This window comes from Ictidomys tridecemlineatus, chromosome 7 (genome assembly GCF_052094955.1).
Source record: "Ictidomys tridecemlineatus isolate mIctTri1 chromosome 7, mIctTri1.hap1, whole genome shotgun sequence".
In the NCBI taxonomy this organism is placed as follows: Eukaryota; Metazoa; Chordata; class Mammalia; order Rodentia; family Sciuridae; genus Ictidomys; species Ictidomys tridecemlineatus.
Genome location: NC_135483.1, coordinates 166,238,946 through 166,262,767, shown reverse-complemented (window position 1 = coordinate 166,262,767; position 23,822 = coordinate 166,238,946). Strand labels below are relative to the sequence as shown.

Here is a 23,822-nt window from a genome sequence, read left to right as displayed (position 1 = left end):
GGGACGTTCGGAATCTTTCCCAGGAAGGTTTTAAACTAAACATAGAACATGAGATAGCAGAAAGGACAGGGACTGGGAATCCAGCTCTTGGTTCTGCTCCTGGTTTTGCTCTGAAGTTCTTAGGAGGTCTCTACAAGAGCAATATGTGGTGGGAAGAGAGTGGGCTTGGAGTCTGATGTGAAGTCAGGTTTAGACCCTACCACTCACAGCCATAAATTAAGCAATTGGCCTCTCTTAGTCCAATTTCCTAATCTGTAATATGAAGATAATAATCCCAGCTTCATCGATTAGTATATAGTTTGAATGAGAATTATGTAAAGTACATGGATGCTCCATAAAAGGCAGTAATTACCATTCTGCCCTGGGTGTCAGCAATCCATCTCTGGAATGAAGGTATAGAACAAGTAGTCTGCAAGTCCTTTCCCTCTCCAAGGGTCTCTCTTTCCTCAAAATTTCATCCTTACTTGGAGATTCTTTCAGAACATAATGATAACAAATTTAACCAATTTAAGAGCTTGGCAGGGCAGAGGGACTTGGTTTACCCAGCTGTCTCCTAGCAACAGTCTATGCAACACCATAAACCATATCTCAAAATAAACCATATCTCAACCTGAGATTTCCTCTACTGTATTGTAATACATTGAGGACAACTGTTGAGTGTAGAAGGTATGAATAAGTGTTTAATGAAAGCCATTTCCTAATTTGTTTCTTTCTTTTTTTTTTTTTTTGATATCATGATTGAACCCAGGGTACTTGACCCCTGAGTCACATACATCCCCAGCCCTATTTTGTATTTTACTTAGAGACAGGGTCTCACTGAGTTGCTTCGCGCCTCATCTTTGCTGAGGCTGGCTTTGAACTCACCATCCTCCTGCCTCAGCCCCCTGAGCCACTGGGATTACAGGTATGTGCCATGGTACCTGGCACCCAATTTATTTGTTTCTTTTCTTTCTTTCTTTCTTTCTTTCTTTTTTTTTTTTTGGTGGTGCTGGGGATTGAACCCAGGGCCTTGTGCATGCAAGGCAAGCACTTTTCCAGCACTCCCAGTTTGTTTCTTAACGTATTGTTTTTAAAGTACTGATTAATGGAGGATTTGAAAATTGGAGAGAGTGGTATAAGGTATGTTGGAAACCCCTAGAAGCTGTATAAAGTTCAGACAGCTGGCTCAGAATCTGCCTTCCCTCTTCCCTACCACCCTCAATTCCTGAAACCTGGCCTCCAGAATATTCTGGTTAAACTCTGAGTAAACCAGACAATAAAAACAATAAATGAAATAAATCTGAAATCATGTAGAAGCATATAAGTTAAACTATTCACTAGTCAATGTTAAAGAGTGTTAAAGAGTGTTGCAAGAATATACACAATGATAAAAGTAAAAATTACCATGGTATATGAATTAAGATTGTGCTACTATTATTAAAATGAAGACAGCTTTAGGATGATATTGCATGGTTTGAAGAGGAACATGACATTCCTTTCCCTGGATGTCCTTTCTCCCTGGCCCTCCAGACTCATCATCTTTTAGGACTCACTCTTTCAAAGTCATCCTGGATCCCCACAGCTGGCTTTAATCTGGTTAATCTCTGCTTCTCGGAGTATTTAAATATGTTATCTGATCTGTAAATGTTTACATACTTGTCTCATTTCCTTAATGACTGGAAGCTGTTTGAGGACAGGGTCCATGAGTAACTCATTTCTATTATTTTCAAAATCACAACTAATAGACACTTGTAAATCTTTGTTGAATGAACTGGAACATAATTCTCCCACTGTATTAGAGACCTGAGTCTACACTGGGTTCAGAATCTTTGACATAAGCAAAATAATTGGAATGGATTCAGAATAGACTAAGAAAGTGGAAGAATCAGCTGGGTGTGGTGGCGCACGCCTATAATCCCAGTGGCTAGTGAGACTGAGACAGGAGGATTGCAAGTTCAAAGCCAGCCTCCACAACTTAGGCCTTAGTGAAGCAACTAAGGGAGACCCTGTCTCAAAATAAAATATAAAAAAGGACTGGAGATGTGACTCAAAGTTTGAGCGACCCTGTGTTCAATCCTGGGTACCCCACCCTCCCATCCCCCGAAATAAAAAGCAAAAAGAAAGAAAGTGGAAGAAACAATCTACATTTGGAAACAACAACAAAAATGGTGGAAGATATTCAGCCTAGAGAAGTGACCTTTGGGAAGGGATATCACAGGGATTTTCCAGTACATTAAAGTAATGTTAAAAGAAGGACTGAATTTGTTTAGAGTAAAATAAAATATGGTTTAGATTTTAATGGGGCAATCTGAGTGGGGCTTGCTGAAGAACTTGAAGCATATAGGTATTAGGTGGTGTGAAGGCGGGCAGGGCAAAGCCATGCCTCCTTTCACCCTGTGTGTACAAAAGTACATGATGACAATACAGCCTACGGCACATTGTTTTCAGAAGCTTACTTGTGAAACAACTGCAAGCTTTTAAGTTTTAAAAATTTTTTTTCCTAAGATGCTAAAATCTGTTTTAAAGGAGAAGGGGGATTTAGTCCAGGAAGAGGAACAGTAGACGCTGAAGCCTGGGATTTGGAGAGAAAATGGGACCAACCCAGAGAGAGAGAGAGAGACAGAGAGAGAGAGAGAGACAGAGAGAGAGAGACAGCCTTTGATGTCTTGACAATCAAGGACGGTGGCTTAAGGACCAGACTCTTAAATCACGTGGCATTTGCTGCCCCAGATTAAAAAAAAAAAAAAATACTTTTCTGGATCAGTGTGTGTAATTCAAAATGGCTAGGTTCCAAAATCAGTCTTAACTTTCCAAGGGCAACATTTGGAAGGCTTCCTGTAAAGACCAGAGTGGAGCCAGTTTCTAGAAGGGGCAGCTTAATGATTTTCTACTCCCCCCCCCCCCCAGATCATTAAGCAGTGTTCCTTTCCCAGAGCCCAAGTTCATGCTGGGGGCAAAGGGAATTAAGTGAAGAGGCTGAACCTGCAGCTAAGATTAGAGAGTTGCCAACAGCCTAATTTTAGGTCCTTGCTGCCCCAGCTGACGTGCTGCACTGCTGGCTCAGCCAAGGGGACCACAAGTGTGGCCATAAGCTGGTGCCTGAGTGGGGAGAGCGGCTCCCTGGGCATCTGCAAAAGCAATTAGTTTGATGCTGGGTGTGTTTTGAGAGGGACTACCAATAATTTCTCCTTCAACAAATGTTTCTTCAGGTGTTCAAGAGTCAATGAGGGAAAATGTCAGAGCTTGGCTGAGGTTCCCACATGCTTTCCATTCCCGTATTCACGCTTTTCCACTTAAGAGCCATCTCCAAAAGGGAACAAATCCTGGAATTCCTGGTTTTTCATGGCAAATAACCCCCTGATAAATTTCCTCTGGCTCTGAGCGGACTGCTACAATCTAGAGAAAGTGTTATTCGGGACTTGGTTTGATGAAAATCAAGCTGGCTGGATGTGAGAGCCGTTCTTTTGGGGGGAAAGGCTAAACCACGCTTCTGCTGAGATTTAGGCTATTCCTTTGCCCTCCACATATTTCCCAGGCACAGGTTTCATGCTTTAATTGTCTTCTTCAGAGGGCAGACAATAATAGCTGGCATCTTCCAGATCAAAGGGGAAACAGAATATATTTTAAAGTGACAACTCCTGCAACCAGAATAATAAATTGATATAAATATAAGCTCCTAAATGATTCCATACTCAAATGCTACCCGAGAGTAAAATTTCTTGCATAATTATGGTCAGAAAACTCTCCTTACAAATCACCAACAAGGGCGTACCTCATTTTTGCTAGATTCTCATGCCTGGGGCAGCAGCCCACCTTGGTGATGGAGATTTTATGTCCCCGCAGGTTGGGAACTGTGATTACCCACTGGTGCTGTCTGTCTGCAACGGAGACTCTTAACAAAGGCTCTTTGCCAGGGGCAATGAAAAAGCAGACTGGCACTGCCAGGCCCAGGGAATGCAGCCCTTCGTGGATAATGCGCCCTTGGCAAGGGCCACTGTATCGAAGGTGCATAAACTGGCTTCAGGGGCTTCTCTCTCTTCTTCTACCTCTTTTACCAATTTTCCCGGTAGCGTTGCCTTTCCTCTCTACTTGTCCCCTGTCCTAATGTCGATCTGTCTCTCTATGTATTTCTACCCCCTCCCCATAGCATACATGCACACGCACGGGCACATGCACACACACACACATATGCACGTGCACGCACACACACTTGCCCCCCCCTCCCCTGTCTCTTGGCGCTGGCCCTTTCATCTTCTCCCTCAGGGATTCGAGATGTCGCTGCAGGAAGTGCTTGTCCGCCGAGGCAGCAGCAGCAGAGCCCTGTGGCTTTGACAAACCTCATTTAATTGGGAGGAAGCCAGGAGAATTTGAAAGAACTGAAACATCCACGAAACTCCTTTTATCAGGCATAATTTAAACTCTGCATGGAAAAACCCCTATATGTATAAAGAAAAGTCAACTTCCCTCCTGCTGCGAGCACCCCTCATCTCCCCCCAGCACAGGCAGGCTCCTGCAAGATTCCATCTTTTCATTTTTCTAAAAGTGTCAAAGTAGATTTGGGCTCTGTGGCTGGGTGAACAGAGAAGGAATACAGATTGTTCTGTCTCTCTCACCCTTGCGCGCGCATGCACACACACACACACACACACACACACACACACACACACATACCTCTAGACATACATGCATGCACCAGGGCCCCTCTGTTGGTGGCTTTGCCAGGAAGAATCAAAACTCAAGTTTCCAACAACACATCAATTGGACAGTGATTGTTTCTTCCTAATTACCCTTCATCAAGCAAAAGCTGGTGCCCAGAAAACTTTGAAGATCCCCCAGCAGTTCTCAGAATAATAGACCCTGGAGAGGGCTGACGGGGGAGGTTTCTTTTAAGTGGGGAGAAGGGTGTGTGTACACCCAAGCATGGACACTTGCACGATGTGATGGAGTTAGAAATCCCAAACCCCAAAGAAGAAAGCTAAGAAGGAAAGAGCTAGGGACTGAGGTTGGGAAGAGAGAGTTGGGATGGGAGAGGACAAGGTGGGGCTCAAGTGGGGCAGAGGTGCCAGGAAGGAAGTGAGAATTGTAGGTCTGCCTGCCACATCTTTCATTCCACCCACATGCCAAACCCTGTCCCTCCCCTCCTTTCGAATTCCACTTCAGATTCACCTCCAGCCTAATCCATCTCACTTGAATTATTCTAGTTTCTCCAAAGAACTGCCGTTAGCACACGCAGTCCTGAACATCTGCAGTTGATTACACACAGATTTTAGCTGTTTAGATATGATTTGTGCTAATATGTGTACGAGGGTGCCCTGTTTCCTCTTCCTCACCCTCTTTTCCTCCCACTCCTTGAGGCCAAGGACAAGTCTCTTGTTTTCTTCAACTTTTTATAGCACTTCATATGTTTTTGACACTTATGTCAACTTAATAAATTCGAATGACTGATTCTTCCTACAAGGGTAAGTAAGACATTAACCCCAGTTGTATGATTACAGTTATTTTTGGAGATCTTAAATGACTCATTTTAATAATAAAATTCCTCAACAAGTCCCAAACTAAGAGTTTTGAACTACTGCAGGACAATGACACAGATACAGTGGAACTGCATTTATTTGCAAACCCTAGCCACTTGGACCAGACTGTGTCTACACCTCTTGGGCAGTAACTCCTCACCCCACTGCACCCCAATGAACCTCATTCCCCCTGCCCCCTCCTCCCATTTCAGTCCCCTCTTCACAGTCTGAGCCCCTAGACCCTCCTGCTTAGCTTCCTTTTCTCTGCCTCAGGACTCCTAAAAACTGTTTTCAGTTGAATGGTGGATATTTTCAAAGAAACCCTACCTAAGGACATTCCCCTCAAACAGCCCAGACCTTGACCACAATGCCCACATCCTCCTCATAGCCCTTTCTGGCCACGTTCTGAGAAACAAGAGGACAGCTCCAACCACATGACCCTCAGCAGATTTCAGATTTGGAGGATGACTTCAGGCCCAGGCAGCAAAGGCTGATTTCAGGGTAACTTGCCTCTCCAGCGGGCAGCTGGCCTGGGAGGGTGCTTCCCTCCCCACAGCGCCCCACCTCCACACTTCCTTCTGCAGCATCATGTTACCAATCAAGAAAGGCCCAGCTCTGCTCTCTGACATATCCATGTCACCTATCATCTTACTCTCTATGGAAAGAGAGAAGGGGCTTGTTAGAAATTTTGGTTTTGCTTCTCCTGGCAGATGCTAGCTAAAGCAAACAACTCAGAGGGAACTTTCATCTCATCCAATTTCTAAGTGTAAGTTGTGTGTTTGAAATGTTGGATCCTTGTCACCTCTCTACCAGTGCTTCAGGGTTTTAGAGAATCTCATGCAAAACTCAGGCAAGATTCGGTCCCATCTTGCATTCCTGCAGGCAAATTCATTATTATCTTCATTTTAGGATTTTATGATTCTCCAGGTTGAACACTGAAGACATGGAAACTTAACACCAATGCGCATGCACACACTCTTCACTCACCATCAGGAAGCTGGGACAGCTGGGAGGGCAGAGCACTGAAATAATCATGGCCCAGTGCTTCCTGGGCGGAGACCCGGTCTCTAGGAAAGCCCTTCAACATTTGGGAGGCCAAGTCTTCAGCTTCAGGAACCCTGCCCAGCCTGGAAAAGTAGGAGAGAGAAATAGAGTTTCTCCAAGGCCTTCATCCTGGAAAATAAAGGTTGGGGGAGGAGGGGGGAGGGTGTGTGTGTGAAAAGTATAGAAAAGGAAATGGCTAAAAGTATAGAAAAGGCTAGATGTAGAATAATGTTTCAAATAGAACTTTCCTGGGTTTACCACAATTGTTGGAGTAATAACCTTCATCCTGAAATTCTTATCTGTCCTATTACTAAGATTAAGGGGGAAAAAAAAATCTCAAAGTTCTATCCTTCAGCTTGCCTGCCCTCCACCATGTCTCGGAGCACCATGTACACATAAAGGACACAGTTTTGTAATTATAGAAACAGAAATATATAATTAAGGATTCTTCTTGGATAGACACAGCAGCCTCAACCAAGCGGAAAAGCCCAATTGACAATGCTTTCTAGGTCTGGACGCCAAAAGCATCAAGCAAGGAACCCTGGAGGGAGAGAGGTGATTCCTGAAGGTGAAGCTCGAGTGGAAAATTCAATTATTTATAGTGTTTCTGAAGCTCAGCCCCAGGGGTTTTAGCTGAGAAGTCCTCTTCCTTCTTCCTGAGACAGAGCAGAACAAGACAGATAATTAAGCACCCAAATCACACGAAGAATGAGTTTTCAACTTGATTTTATGTTGAACTGTATATTTGGAGATGAATAAAATAATTTATCAAACAATTATTATGTGGTAGTGAGTGGTTGGTTCTGGGGGGTATGAGGCAAGACTGTCTTTTGGCATCTTGGTCTAGTAGGCCAGAAGTTCACCAAATTATCACAAAAATGCATAGGGACCACTTTGAAGAAAAGGCTCCTGCTCTAGTCTGAAAGCTTCTGTTCTTCCTGAAATTCTTAGGTTGAAATCTAATCACCAAGATGATGGTACTAGAAGATGGGGCCCTTGGGAGGTAATTAGATTATGAAGATAGAGCCTCATAATGGAATTAGTGCCTTTATAAAGGAGACTGCCCCTTCCACTATATGAGGACACACCAAACAGACACCGTCTTTGAGCACAGAGTTCTCACCAGTCACCAAATCTACTGCGGCCTTGTCTTAGTCTTCCCAGCTTCCTGAACTGTGAGCAATAAATTTCTGTTGATTATACATTATATAATCGCAGGTATTTTATTATAGCAACCCAAATCAAGACAGCCCTGATACCTGGCTCAGAATGGGAGAAGGCAGTCAGGGAAAACTTTCTTTTTAAAAAATTTTTTAGTTGTAGTTGGACACAATACCTTTATCTTATTTTTTTTTTTTATGTCGTGCTGGGGATCAAACCCAGAACCTTGCACATGCAAGGCAAGCACTCTACTGCTGAGCCACAACCCCAGCCCCAGGGAAGACTTTCTTGAGGAAATAACATTTGAGCTGAGAGCTGAAGAACTGGGGATAGGCAAGGGGAAGGCATTGCTGCAGAAATCTCTGGTGTTCATACAGAGCCTGGAGTGGAAGGGAGAAGAGTGAGTTAAAGAAGGGAATCAAGGCTTAGTGACTGGCCTAGGAAAAAGAGAGGGAGAGGCACCTGAAATGAACCTGGGGAGAGTGGTAGGGTAGGGGACGTCCTTCCTGTTGCCTATTTACTTACAATGCTTTAAAGTTTTTGCTAATCTAGTGCCTATCATTTAAGTACATCCATCTCTACAAGCCACAAATAGGTTTACAAGTAGAAAGCCACAAGAGGGAAAACTATGCAGATCCTGGAAGACAATTAACCATAGGACTGATGTTTGACATTCAAAATTAAATTGCATGGTCATGAAACAATCAAGCAAAAAACAGAGCAGCTTACTTAACATCAAATTCACATACCAACTTAGAGCAAAAACAAGAAAGCAGAGACTTCTTCCCTCTGCATTCCATGGTGCTGGGATGCTGGAGGTCTTGGTGCACATTTGTAATTTGCCTAATTTTTGCACTAGGCTTACATAAGAAGTTTTCAGATCCCTGATTTCCATGACATAAGACTGTTTCTGCAAACAGATTACTATCCTCCAACTCAGGAATAAATTCTTCATAGACAAGATGAAGAAGAAATTTGGAAATCCCCAGTCCTTGCAGATTTCCAGATCAGTTAGGACTAAAAGGAGCCTGAAGGAGGAGGACTGAGGAGGTCTGGCAGGTGTAGCTCTCCATTCAGGGTGCCGAGCCCAGTCTTTGTGATTATGTCAAACACTGTCTATGAACCCATCATTCAACATATGTTAAATCTAGTTGTTCTCAGAAGAATGAGACAGTGGTTTTAATTTCTTAGCAAAACCTGGCTCTTAAGTATGAAAATCTGCCATTGATCCTTGCAGCACAGGATGAGCCTGGTTACCTTGAGCTTAACTGGGTTTTTTGCTTCCCCCCGAGCAACCATAGAAAGGAAAAGGGCAGGAATGGAGTAGGTAATTTTCTTACTGCTTTCAGTTTAGGACATGGTAAAGTAGATGCCCACAGGAAGCAATCACTGGCATTAGGAAGAAACAACAGCAGAGAAGCTGTCTTACAATTTGCTAATCAGTCTAAAGAGTGTGTCTTACTAGGTCCACATTAAAGAGGTCACCATCAAACCCCTATCGAGAACCTGTGCCCATTTACAGGCTGGAGCATAGTTCCACCACACCTCTGTAGGAATCATGTAGAAAAGTCATGAAAAGTCAGCTGCTCTTGATTTAACCATACTAACAATTGAATTGTGGATTCAGTTGGCAATCCATAGAGACCTGTACACAAGATGAATCCTGACTCCACCAGTTACCTAACTGGATGACCTTGGCCAGGTTAGTTAGCATCTCTGATCCTCAGTTTCTTCCTCTTTGACATGAAAATGACATTTGTAAGGATTGAATGTAATAATATAAGCAGCACTCTGCTAAGCACATAGTATATAGCTCACCTAATGCTACTGCTCTTTGCAGGGCTCTTTTGAGCACCAAGAATTTTCTCATGTGATAATCTAGGCCAGCACTGCCCCAAAGAACTTTCTATGAGGAGCCAGGTGCCATGGTGCACACCTGTAATCCCAGGAGGCTAAGGCAGGAGGCTAAGATAAGAGGATCACAAGTTGGAGGCCAGCTTCAGCAACTTAGACCCTGTCTCAAAATAAAAAGAGGTAGGGATGTAACTCAGTGTAACTCCTGGGATCAATCTCCAGTACTGAAAAAAAGAACTTTCATTGATGATGGAAGTATTCTCTTTCTGCTCTGCCCAATATGGAAGCTACTGCACACATATGGTTCTTGAGTCCTTGGAATGCTGCTTGTGCAACTGAACAACTGAACTTTAAATTTAATTTGGAATATTTAAGTTTAAATAGCCATGTGCGACTAGTGGCTTCTGTATTAGCACAGCTCCAGACATTACTCCTTGTTTTGAGAATCTGAGCAGAGAAAAACCTAAGCAGAGGCAAAGACACTGCCATGGGCAAGGGGATGGGCAAAGGTGGTAAGAGTTGTGTAGTCAGAAAAGTCAGAGTAGGGATTCAAGTCGTGCTTGGCCCAGAAGGAAGGGCTAGTGGGCAAACAGAAGGAAGCTGCAGCTCCAGACAGCATTAGGATGCCTCATAGGTGTGGAGGTACCATTTATTTTGAAAACCAATAGTGGAATGAAAGCAAGCCATGGGCAGTGTGAAAATCCAAATGTTTCTGGCTAGGGGTTAGGGAACCTGACTACACTGGCAAGAGAAAATGTGAATGAAATGATAAACAGCAATTCTCTGGAAGCTTCCCCCGAGATAATGAGGAGTTTCAAGTCATCCTCCCAATACAAGGTCCTGTGGTAGTCCATAGCTCTGTTTCCAACCTATTCACCCTTTGTGCCCTGGTATTCGGTCTACGTGGTGACTTTTTAAAGCATGCAAAGAGTAGGAATGGAACAGTCAAACGACATTTGGTTAGATTCAACCCTTCCATATTTTCAGTCAAGAGCAATGTTCAAACTTTCGGTTAGGATCTTGGCTTGGGAAACTCTTCACTTCTCCCCACCTGTGTGAGTGTGTTTTTCTTTGACATTTGAGCTCGTTTCCCCTGTCTCTGATGTTTTCCTCACTGCCCTTTTTGCCTCCTCACTGAAGCAAAAAAGAACAGAGGCTCGGCTAATTACTCTCAGATCAAATAATACTGGTTATTGTAATTGGTCATTGTCCGAAAACACTGAGTTCTTCTTAGCCCCGAGGTTGCCTGGCACAGCTTAGTTAGCTAACTATTCCCGGAATGTCTCTATTATCTGTTTTACTTTGCAAAAGAAACTAGGGATTTGTTGAAAGCTGGTAATAAAAGTCTGCCCTGGTCTGAGCCGAGACTGCGTTGAGAGGGCCTGGGAAAGCATGACCTCCATGAATCAAGTTCCCCATCCAATGGCCACTCAATGATGTTATTTGGTTTCTCTGTGTCAGAGAATAATAAACCCACTAGGTTTTCTTGCAAGCCAACACTCCCTGTTCTCAGGGCCCGGGGCATGACTGAGGGGCACAAAACAATTTTAATGACCAAACTCACTGAAAGTAAAATGGTTCATAGAGAAAAACCAACACATTCACAGGGGGCTGGGTCTCTCAGAGCTTCTTTCTGGGACTCAGAGCTCCCAGGTCAAGGCATTGGAGGTTGTTCAGTGGACCAAGGTCCAGGGACATGTCTCTTCTTCCTGCCTAAAAATACAGCTTCCCCAATGTGATGCTTACCTGTTCCAGACAATCTGAAGGCTCTGAGGCTTCGACAGCGGAAACCATTCTGGAAAGCACAGAGAGAAACATTAAAAAAAAAATAAAAACAACCCTCCCATATGTTGCTAAAAATATTATTAAAATTCTAAATACTCTTCTTGGCCTGGATAAAAGAGGACTCAAGGATCAGCCGGGTGCAGTGGTGCATGCCTGTAATCCCAGCGGTTTGGGAGGCTGACGCAGGAGGATTGCAACAAGGCCCTAAGCAACTTAGTGAGACCCTGTCTCAAAATAAAAAATAAAAAGAGCTGGGGATGTGGCTCAGTGGTTACTTGCCCCTAGGTTCAATCCCCAGTACCAAAAAAAAAAAAAAAAAAATAGATAAGCTAACTAATGACTTCTTATGGCCTCTTACTCTGAATTTTTATTTTGAAGTCTTAATTGCAAGCATCTCACTCAGAATATGACTTTTTTTTTTTTTTTTTTTTTTTTTTTTTTTTTTTAGTGCCAAGGATAGAACCTAAGAATTCTCTACATAGCACTGAACTAAACCCCAGCCCTTTTGTTTTTTAATTTTGAGACAAAGGTCTGGTTAAGTTTCCCAGGTTGTCCTTCAACTTGTGATCCTCCTGCCTCAGTCTCCTGAGTCACTGGGATTACTGGCACACACCATAACACCCAGCAGAATATGACCCTTTATGGAAATAGGGTTATTGCAGATATAATTAGGTAAGATGTAGTCATTAGGGCGGACCCTAATACAATTTTACTGGCTTCTTCATGAAAAGGGAAAATTTAGCTGGGGAGGGTGGTGCACACCTATAATCTCAGTCAACTGGGAGGCTGAAGCAGGAAGATTACAAGTTGGAAGCCAGCCTGGACACCTTAGCAAGACCCTATCTTGAAATAAAATTAATGAACAGAACTGGGGAGTGTAGTTCAGAGGTAGAGTATCCCTGGATTAAATCCTTATTACTCACCCCACCACACACATACATACAATAAATAATAAAGACCAAAATCATAAAATAAAAGAGACTGTGGATATAGTTCAGTGGTAGAGCAACCCTGGGTTCAATAGCTGGTATTGCAAAACCAAAAACATCACACACACACACAAAAAAAAATTTGGATGCAGAGGTAGACATTTACCAAAGAATATGATGTGAAGAAATACAAAGAGAAGACAGACATCTACAAACCAAAGAGATAGGCCTGGAACAGATTCTGTCTCATAGTCCTCAGAGAGAACCAACCTGAGGACATCTCAGTTTGAAGGTTCCAACCTCGAGAACTGTGAGACAATAAATTTCTGTTGCTTAAGCTACTCCATTTATGAAACTTTGTTATGGCAGCCCTAGCAAACTAACAGAGTCAAAATGTTCAGTAAAGTCAACAAACATTTATTTGGCATATATGGTGTGCAGAGCATGTATCAAGGGCTAGGAGAATATGAAGGAATCAAAAGAAACTTTGCCATAGACACATGAAAAGCCATGCAAGGAACAATAGGGCAAAGTTCCAAAGACTTAAAAGTGGTAAAAAGAAAGGGGAACTAATTTTATATGCCATTTGTGCTAAAAAACAACCAATAATAATAATTGTAATTTTAATTGGAACATTCTAGAACATTTATATTTGGATACAGGATTTTCCCATAACTTTTGGTATTGATACTAACTCCAAATAAAACCACATTGAAAGGGAGCATTTTTCATTCAAGAAATCCAACGTCACCTCTAGGTGAGGACCATGAAAAGATCCATACAAGATGCTTGCTGATGCTGCTTATTAAATTTGCTGTATTTCTCATCCAAATTGAGAAAAGAGTATTTTGACTCTCATGTAAAGTGATATTTCTGCCTTACCCTTTTCTAAAGCATGAAATTTTGATTTAAAAAATTTTTCTTCTTCTTGTTCTATACAAATGGAATATATCAATGCTGTTTACTACAACCAAGAATTTCATCAGAGTTAGGCAAAAGAAAAAATCATTTTGATAGTACTGACATATTCAAGCTGGTATGTGCATAGAAACATGTAGAAGACTACTCACTAAATAGTGACTGTGGTTAGAGGGGCTTACCCTTTATACTTTTGTGCCCATTTTCTCAAAAAATATTAATAAAAAGCATATATGGTTGGCCTTTTATTTTTTTTAGTATCTATTTATTTATTTTTTGTGGTGCTGGGGATTGAGCCCAGGGCCTTGTGCATGCAATGCAAGCACTCTACCAACTGAGCTATATCCTTAGCCCAGTTTTTATTTTTTATTTCTTATTTTGGTAATAGGGATTGAACTCAGGGGTATTTTTATCAATGAACTACATCCCCAGTCCTTTTAACTTTTTATTTAGAGATAGTGTCTCATTAATTGTTGAGGGCCTCATTAGGTTACTAAGGCTGTCCCCAAACTTGCAATCTTCCTGCCTCAGTCTCCCACATCACTGGGGTTACAAGTGTACAGCACCACACCTAGCTTACTGTTGGCCTTCTGTCTCTGCAGGTTTCTATCCAGGTTCCCCATCCAAGGATTCAACCATCCATGAATTGAAAATATTTAAAAAATTGCTGGGGCAATTGTACTGAACATGTACAAACATTTTTTCCTTGTCATTATCGCCTGATCAATATATCATAACAACTATTCACATTGTACTATGTACAATAAGTAATCTAGGCATGATGAAAAGCATATGGGACAATGTGCATAAATTATATGAAAAATACTAAGATACTTGAGCTCCTGCAGATTTGGGTATCTCATGAGGTTCTGGAACCAATCCCCTGTGGATACCGAAGAATGTCAGTATCCTGCTGTACTTTCAGAAGCAAGTTCAATTAAAAGCTGAATTTATAGTGCTAAGAGTTGTAGAGTAAAAGCAGTGATCAAAGAAAATGGTTTGAATTTTCAAGGTCAGATGCAATCAAATGTGAACCACTCTGCCGGTGGTTTATAGTCTCAGGTGGGCACTAAGGGAAGCATTAGTATATACAGGTTATTTACCCTCTGTTCAGTACAATTGTGCCTGAGTTCAAAATAACCAATAAAGATAAGAATATCTGGTATTCGTTTGGTATGTTTATTTCCAAACCACTTTCTGCTGTCTATTTACAGTTCTTCCCTGGCCAAACAACATTAAAATATTTCCTCATTCAGTCATATCCCAATTTCCAATTAGCATAATGAAATCCATGTCAGTCCTCTCCCATTTTCTGTTTTTCCCAGTGTAGAACTCTCTGCACTGTGTTTTTTAGCCTTTAGTAATTTTATACTATTTCCAGCTTTAGTGTTGTTCATGTTGGGAGTTAGCTGAATCCATCTGGGTACTGACTGCTGCTTTAGTTTTGTCAAGACTTGAAGCAAATATTTGAACCCTGGTGACCCTCGGTTTCCTTAACCCAAGCTGCAGGTCACAGTCACCTTCAAGGACGTTAAAGCAATTCAATTACACAATGACTGTAAAGTGCCTGCTCTGGAGCATTAAGCAAAATAAACCCTATCTGCCTTTTCTTCCTCTTTCTTTGAAAAGTGATGAGCAGTGTAAACTGTGTGGTGACGTACTTGGATCCTGGACCCGGGTTTTCATTCCTCGATAAACCACTTACTGATTGTTTGACTTGAAAGTGTGGCTTAACTTCACTAGGCCTCAGTTTTCCCATCTGTAGAAGGGAGATAATTACAGTTCCTTCTGCACAGGGTTGTGGAACTGGGTAATAAGTGCCTGTAAACTTTGCTCACTGTTTCTCCTGCTCCTTTCCCTTGTCTGGTGTACCTTGTTTCTCTCTCTCTCCTCTCAGGTATCTCTGCTTTATTGTTCTCCTAGGAAACCTTCCATAACTGTTTCCTGCTACTGAAATTCTAACTTGCTCCAAGCTCCAATTCTTATAGGCCTGGCTTGATTTCTTTTGAGGCCTCAGTGTGAGCCAGAGGTGTGTTTCTTAGCTGTGTAGTGCAGTAACCTGAACACAAACCCAGGCTCAGATCGCTTCCCTGCTGCTTAGGAGCACTGGGACTTGGGGAAAAACTGCCTAACCTCTCTGGTCAAGTAACTGAGAAAGCTTACAAATCCATGAAATGGGCATAATTTTCCAGTTGCAGGAAGGATTAGAAAAGAATAAGCATTTGATATGCAGAGGGAATTAAAAAAAATCTGGTTCCTTCTCTCTTCTTCTTCTTGTTCTTACCATTGTCTTGGAGAGGTTGCATGGTCTAACATGGTGGCTCTCAAGGGGGCTGCATATTAGCCTCACCTGCAGAGCTTTTAAAAGAAAGGCAGCCCTGGCTCCACTCCCCCCAGAGAGTCTGATTTAACTAGTCTGGGAAGGTCCAGGCATTGGTTAGTTGTTGTGCTGTTATTATGTCTTTAATGGTCTCCAGATGTCTGTAGTGAGGCTAAGACAGTGGACTGCTGGTCTAGCTAAGAGAGCGGGTCCAGCACTCACCAGCGGCTCCACATGCTTCTCTGAGCCTCATTTCCTCAGCTGTGACAAGTGAGGTTGTTGTGAGAATTCCATTAATCAATGTATATAAAAACTGCAGTAGAGTCTGACTCATACCTTAATATGTTGTTGTTCCAGGATGTAAAAGAAGAAGTGTGACAAGGCAGAAATCAGCTCTCATAAATTCAACCAGGAAAGGATGACTGTGAGAGTTGTCCCCAGACCCCAGGAGTGACAACATTTTGCATTGGAGGTTCCATGTTCTGTGTAGAATGATAGGGCTGGCTCTTGCCACTCCTATTTTGTAGCTACATTCTCACAGCAACTGATGTAGCCAGGAGCTGCTAGGAAGCCAAGTCAAAGTCCCAGGCCTATTGTGGCCTACCCTCCCACTCTTAAGCAGGTACCAGATGTTGAATAACATCGAAACACCTTGTCTCTCTTCCATTGATTTTTCCCAGTAGTTAAGCTGCAAGCGATCGATGAGGGAACCGTCCACAAACAGATAGGCATTGTACACATCACCATTTAGCCTTCAAAAATAACAGATCTGGAGTAGCTTGTTTCCCTTCTCCTTCCATAGACGATAGTAAATCATTAGACCAGATTTCCCTCCATCTCCTCCCTCGGCGGTTCTCTTTTAAGAGTTCTCTCGTTTGAGTTCAACTGAAATTTGAGGCAGGAAAAGCAAAGCAAGTTGCAAAAGAAAACTAAAGATGGGATATTTAAATGTCCAAAGTAAATGGAAGAAAATTCACTGAAGGCAGAGCTGTTGCCACCATAAAAATAAATAAATAAATAAATTCTATTTCGCATAAATGTTTAATAGAACTCATTTCACAACTGACTGAAATGTGGGAACCTTAGTCAATAGAGATTTGTTGGTTGATTGATAAAATATCACTGGGACATTTGGAGTCTCCGCTCAAAGTAAAACATTTTCTAGTCTTGCCACAATCACTCTAAGGTTATCTTATAGTGCGGTCTACTGAACTACACCTCTGGAATTTCCTGAATACAATGCATTCTTGAGATACCATATATTTAGATAGTTGATAATGTTGTTAGCCTTACTTTGCTATCTCAAGCAGTAACTTTAAAAGTGCACTACCAAAATCTGTAACCGTTTTCTCCTACCTGTGCCTCTTGTCCACCCCAAACACACACACACACACACACACACACACACACACACACACACACACACACACATGCTATTGTTCCCTACCTCCCAACTACTCAACTGCTGGCTTTGCTTTTCCTCCAGGAGCTAGCTTGGAAGGTTCCTTATTCTTTGGCTCCAGGAGCTTTTACCAGGCTTTAGATTCCTCTTTATGCATCATCAGGACTCAAAAAGTCAGTGTTCTCCTGGGCAAGGTTCCTTGGCATTTGAGGCTGGCACTCTGATTCATGTTTGTAACTTGCCACTTTTCTAACTCTGCATCAAAACCTTCTGTGAGTCTGAGAAGATGCACCATCCTCTGAAGCCTGTTCCCAAGGTCTCTGTAGGTGAAGCAGCCAGGCCTTGCTCTTGGTGGATGAAGGTGAAGGGCGTGGGCACAGTTAGGAGTCACTTCCCTCTCAGCAAGCAGTACTGAGGTTAAAATGGATTTTGAACTTGATCATACTTTTCAGGGTTTATCATCTTTTCACAGTTGCATATTTGACAACATTTGTCATTCTCCTGTAGTCTCTACAAATATTTAAGGGCCACCATGTGTAGTCATTGTGCTTAGTACTGAGAATATACACACATGGTACCTGGCTTCCTCCAGTAAGCTTACAATCATGTGGTTTTCTATGTTATTATTATCATCACCTCCTGGTCTTCTCAGCTCCCAAAGACTCCTTTCCTTCTACCAGGCCCTTTCAGTACTAGGTTGGCAGTGTCTTTTCTTCTTTCTCTGTATTGTCTCTCACCCGTAACAGGATTCACATCTTGGGCTTTGAGCAAATGACTTCCAATTCTGCATTTCTAAACTGGACTCTTGTGATCACATACTTGAATTTCTAATTGCTTTTTAAATATCTCCATTTGGCTCAAAATGTTGAAACTTTATATTTATTACCTTTCGCATAAATCTGTTCCTACCCCCTTTTATTTCCTGTCCCAGTGAATGATGCGCTCTCTCTTTCTCTCTCTCTCTCTCTCTCTCTCTCTCTCTCATCCATAGAGACAGGTTTTTGTTCCTTCACAACTCAAATCTAATCAGTCACTGCTCAAGTACAGACATCCTATTGTCTTCTAGAATCTAGAGCATTGCTTGTTGCCTCACCTTGCTTAACCACCAGTTTGATTCTACAGTCTTGCAAGATTTTTTTTCCTAAAAATTAAATCCTGCCATATCACTTCTCATTAAAAATCATTCAAGTCTTTCTGTTTGTTTACAGGTCAATGTGCAAATCCTTAGCATGATTACCAGGCATTTCCCAGTCTGCTCCTTGACTACTCTTCCACTTCATCTCCAGTGATGCCACCATTCTAGCTGCCCCCAGCAACTGACTGGCTTGTTACATTACCACATAAGCCTGCTTTCCTATTCTTCTATGTCTGGTCCCTTTGTCTGGGATATCTTTTCCTTCTGCTCACCCCTATCACCTTTCCCTACTCATTGTAGAATCTCAGCTCATGTTTCTTCCTCTTACAAGGTTTCCAAACTCCCCAAATAAAGATGGCCTCTCCCCAGCCTTCTTTAGGTCCCCAGGGCATGCTGCTCTAATGTACTTTCCACCTTGTGTAATTGGTTTATTTCTCCCTCTGGGTTATATTCCTTGAAGGCAGGATTCCATGCTGTATTTCTTTTTTATTCTCCCAGTCCCAGCACCTAGCACTTAATAAATATTTGCTAAATGAAAGACAGAAGTTGATGCTTGGATAAAAAATAAAAATGCAATAAATTTAGTTAACCTTACTCTTAAAATGTAAAAGTAACTCATGAGAATCCACTTGTGTATCCAGCCCTGTGTGTAACAGAGATTGACGACGCCACAAGGCATTGGCACTAAAGTTAAGGAAGGAGCCCCTGGTTTGAGTCAGTTCCATGACATTTGGCACTTTGAAAACCCTTTTCTTCTGAAACTGTACAAGAATGTAGACAGGTTTTGCTTTTTAAAATTTTTTTTAAACATCTAATGCATTTATTTATTTTAATTGACAAATTTATATATATATAATTTATATATTCTACGTATAGCACACAACATAAAAATTGCATGTTTCTTTCTCTTAGAAAGACATGTGTTTTACCTGTTTTCACTCCCAATTTTTCTTAATCTTAATTACTTTAAGATCATCTACTCCCCCTCCATAAAAACTAATAATTGCCACTAAATAAATTAAATATGAGAAAACTAAAAATAAATGTAGAAACTAGAAGAAACTATTAATGAAGATCAAAGTGGGCTGTGTATCTAAATGAATTTCACTGACTGATGTGGGGGACGGGTTAATAAAGATGTTAATAGGAACTCCCCGGGAGCTTTCGGCAGCGCTCCAGAAGCGAAACAGTAATGAGCCCAATCTCGGTTCATAGATTCGGTGATCGCTGGTGGCTTCATTAGCTGTAGCAAGGGAGGGCTGCCAGAGTCCCAGGGTAGGGACGGCAGTCACATTACATTCCAGGAACCCGTCGCCAAGCTCACAGATTCGAACATCAAGACTAGGTGGAAAGACATAATCATCTGGAAATGGACTTGGAAAAGTGACATAGGCTGGGCCCCTGTGTAGGACATTGTCCTAATCATCAAATCATTACCGTTGCCATTTGACATTTAAGGTAATGTGAAACACAGCTAAGAGCACCATCTTGGGGTTCAATGTGTCTGTAGATACTGGGTCACCCCTTACTAGCCAGGTGACCTAAATAAGACATATAGCTGTCAAAGCTTCAGCACTCTTTTGTAAAGTATGGAGGATAACAGCGCCCTGATTTGATAGGGTGGTTGTGAATCAATGTAAAATGATGCTTCTCCTTGTTAATACTCAATAAATTATAGTGACTACTGCCCAGTAATAAGGTCAATAATAACTATATGTTTTTTTCTTGGGAAAGCAGACAGAACAAGAATAATTAGAGCCCTAGAGGGTGCCACTGGAATTTGAACCCAAGTTTTATAATTCCTAGTCATTGATTTCATTTCACAAATATCTACTGACTACCTATTATGTGCCATTTAGGGGACATGTATAAAATACTAGAAGTGCTAGAAGTTTGGTCTGGAGAAAACTCTCTTTCGACCATGCCATCTTTGATCTTTGGGTAAAATGAATGAAGATAACACAAATGCTGTTGTGATTTGGTGGCCCTTACTGGATATTCATTATGTGGTAGGTAGTTCACAAGGATTCTCCTAGGGAAGAGCCCTGTGGACCTAGAATGGGCAAACATCTCACAGCGGTTCAGGTGTGAGGAGCAGAATGGACAGACCATTTGACAGGGACAGCCTTAACAGGCACTCAGACTGACTCAGGTAGATGTTTGAACACTGAGCACCCACTCTTAGAATGTGGGAATTCAGGCAACATTTAGGCCTAAGCAAGCAGAAACAAAGTCAGTTCTGTTGTTGGGAGACACACCTGACATTTAGAAGGAGGCTATGCTTTTGAAGGAGCTAAATATAAAGAAAGAGGCAGCATCAGTTCTCACACCTGTCATTGGGTCTGCACCATGGTGAGTCATTAGGCAGCTGAATTTCTATACTGCAAAAAAACAAAACAAAACAAAAAAACAAAACAGAATGTAGGAGCTGGGCTGTGGCTCAGTGGTATAGCACTTGCCTAGCATGTATGAGGCCCTGGGCTCATCCCCAGCACTGGAAAAAAAAAAAAAGCAAAAATCCCCAAACCCTAATTTATTGAGCACCTACTGAAGGTTAAACACCATGGCAGATGCAGTTCAATAATTTCATTGACTTCTCAACACCGCCCTGCGAAATCAGACAGGGACACAACATGATTAATGGAGAAAAAACAAGGTTTGGGTACAGATTTGACCCGTTTCCAGTCAAGAAATGCCTCTTTCTGAGCCTGGGAGGAAGGCCTCTGTTTCTTCATCTGTAGGATGGTGTTACCCTTTCCAGCACTGCCGTTGGCAGGCCATGGTAGGAATTAGCAGTTATGTATATTAGCAACAAATATATGCATATTGCTATATTGTATATGTACATCACATATGTATATAATTATGAACATTGCCTGGCATATAGGGAGCACTTTTTAAATGACAGGATTTTACAGATTTGGGAACTGGAAACAACTTCCTCAATTCCCTTGACATTAAGAAGGGGAGCTTGGACTTGCTATTCCATATGAGAATTGATGCCCCTAGTTAATGCCTTGTCTTATCACATTTTTCTTCAATCCACTGAATAACGCACTCAGCTAATAGCTCATGTGACAAAGCTGATAACAATGCAGAGGCAATCTTAGGTTGTATCCATAGCAAACACAGAGATGTGCTCAGAACCCTTCGAGCCTAAAGCATAACAGCTCTTTATAATCCCAACGGAGATGGATTATTTAGATTTTATTCTTCCTCCATCCCACAGTGGTGTCAAAGGCAGTGAAACTCTCATGTTGCATTTAGTCAAAATTAGACATTCTGGGAGCGAGGCTATGGTGCTGGAGGGTTGCTCTGTCAGGGCTCATTCCACCCTGGTTATTTCTTGCTTCCACCTGGTGGTCAAAAGTTGAAAAAGCAAGCATACCAAAAAACAACTGGGCATTGCTGCCTATCCCTGGCCATGGGCCTATCACTTAGAGTGCATCTGATTCTGGTCCCTGTGGGGTTTTTTGTACTGCTTTTCTGCCTTTTGATTTCCACTAAGTTCCTCCAGTGGAAAAACTTCCCGTGTGAGGCGTTCTTTCCTGGGACTGAAAGAACTGGGCTAATCCCGGATGCTTCCCTGTGGCGGAGTTCATGTCACAAATCAGGCATGATTTTCAGCAGATATTGCTTTAAAAGTTGGAAGGCCTCGGTGGACTCTGTTCCCTTCTCTATGGGAACAGGCATCAAAGAGACAGGAGTAAAATGCTTTGCACGCACATCAGGAACTAATTGCCAATTTGGCAAATGCATTGACTAATATCAGGGGCTGTTATTTCTAAATCCTCTCCTGTCCTTGAACCCTAGTATCTAGACGTAAACTTGGAACCATTAGTGGAGGAGGATAAAGTCTTCTGGTGCCTCAAATGGAATTGAGAGGGATTTAAACTCAGCGCTTTTGAGTGTGGTGAAATGAACTCAGCAGTGCATTAATGCTAGGATTTGAGCTCACACAGCGTGAGCGCTTTCAAAAACCGTGTTTAAGGAAGCAAACAGAGCCACGACAGACCCTTTCAGGGGAGCAAAAGGAGTTGGATGAAACAATCAACGACACATTAAAAACCACAACTGGGCTGCAATCATGTGGGCAGAAAAAAAGTTTCTCTTTATCACAGGATCTTTGCATCTAATGAGGTAGTGGGTGGACTGGGCAGCCCCTGGAGGAGGGAGGCCTCCATTTACTTGAGCTGAGATGTGTCCAAATATTTAGTTGATCCTCTGAAAAGCCCTACATGATTCTGTAGCAAATGGGTCTCTAAGGTATGATCTTATCAGGTCCTTATGGCCAACAGAAAACCTATTAAATGGGGACTTGGGAAAGAAAAACCAGAAAATATCATGATGAAAAGTACAAACGTTTGAACTTTTTCTCTCAGAACTGGCTATTTTCAATGTCTTTCAAATACTGAGTTTAGGACCAACAACTTCCCAGTTGATGCCTTGTGTTAACTGGTTCTAAATGGCTGGCTGTTTTATTCCTGTTTGTCCCTACAATAGTGAAACCTCTGTTGTTGGATTGGCATGTCCTCTGTCTCGTGCTCTAGGCTCAAGGCGGGTGTGACCTGAGTGGGTGCGGAAAGGGAAGCTAAGATGGTTGAAGGAAGTTTGCAGAGTTGTTTAGAGGGGTTCACTGTTCAAATCCATACCACTATATGAACAGATTTTAGCCAACATGAATATCCAGTTTGCTCTAAGCTTCTGGGATCTTCTGAGCCACAAACCAACCAATCCCAGATAAGGCATCAACTGGGCCTTTAACTTTTTCTAATTCTCTGAGAGTAGAATCCCCTCCAGCGTTCATGCCTTTATCTTTGCTACCCAGGGTCTCTTAGGCAGGATCACCAAAATTTCTCCCTTCCCCCACTGCAGGAGGCCAGCACAGCCCCAGTTCCACCGCCAGTTTGATTAATGTGTCTTGACTAATTGTGTGAAAGATGGCAGCCCTTTAGCAAGTGTGACCAGTTTATTGTTCAGCCAATCACGGGCACTCAGTTAGCATGTGAAAAGGGGGTGTGTTGTGGGGGAGGGGGGGTGTTCTGGCGGCTGAGTCAAAGGAGGAGCATTTTGGGGGGTCAAGAGCAACACCCACTTCTTTGAGGGGATGTTACTATGCTCTACTAAACCTGTAAACCTCGTACTCAAAGCACTTTTTTTTCTCCTCCCTCTTTTTTCAAGATCTTTTTTTTTCCCATGGTGCAAGCAGGCAAGACACCGGCTACTCTGCAGATGGAGTTCACGTTCCAGGGTTTTTAATATTTCACTTTTATATTTCTGTTAGAGAATGATCCCGCTGAGCGTCTGGGAATCCGGGCTCGTCAGAACCCCCTCACTGACACTTGGATATATTGCTCTGAAAGCTATCCCAGGAGAAAAGATTAAACAAAAAAAAGGCCTACTTTTCAAAGCCTACTTCTCAATCTGCCCACATCAAAATAAGACAACTGGCCCTTTGAAGTGGAGGACACAGAGTTCTCAGCCAGCTTACTTAAATGGGGAGTGGGTGAGAAGGAGAGAAAGGAAGGAAGGAAGAAAGGAAGAAGGAAGGAGCCAGACTCTAAAATAATACACCCCTTTCACCTTGCCAGATTTAATCAGGCAAAAGAGTTTGCATTGTAGCTAGAAAGCTTACCACCCTGCTGATCAGAGATCCAAGAAAACAGGTAACAGCAGAGATATCTTAAAGCTGAGTCAGCACCAGGTGAGTTTTCAAAACTGTACAAACAGAAACTGTGTTGTCCTCCTAGACAGAGCCCAGACAAAGTAGAGAAATGGAAGA

General features: G+C 42.2%; 1 protein-coding gene across 3 annotated transcripts in view; it reads right to left on the bottom strand.

The window, feature by feature from the left end:
- Cdk15 (cyclin dependent kinase 15) overlaps positions 1-23,822 on the bottom strand; it is a 91,857-nt gene that overhangs the window by 8,336 nt on the left and 59,699 nt on the right. For all 3 annotated transcript variants that reach the window (XM_040294710.2, XM_005338911.4, XM_040294713.2), the window contains exons 11-12: positions 11,298-11,346; positions 6,480-6,619 (exon numbers count right to left, since the gene is read on the bottom strand). In XM_040294710.2, coding sequence (XP_040150644.2) covers positions 6,480-6,619; positions 11,298-11,346 — 189 coding nt within the window. The remainder of the gene's footprint in view (positions 1-6,479; positions 6,620-11,297; positions 11,347-23,822) is intronic.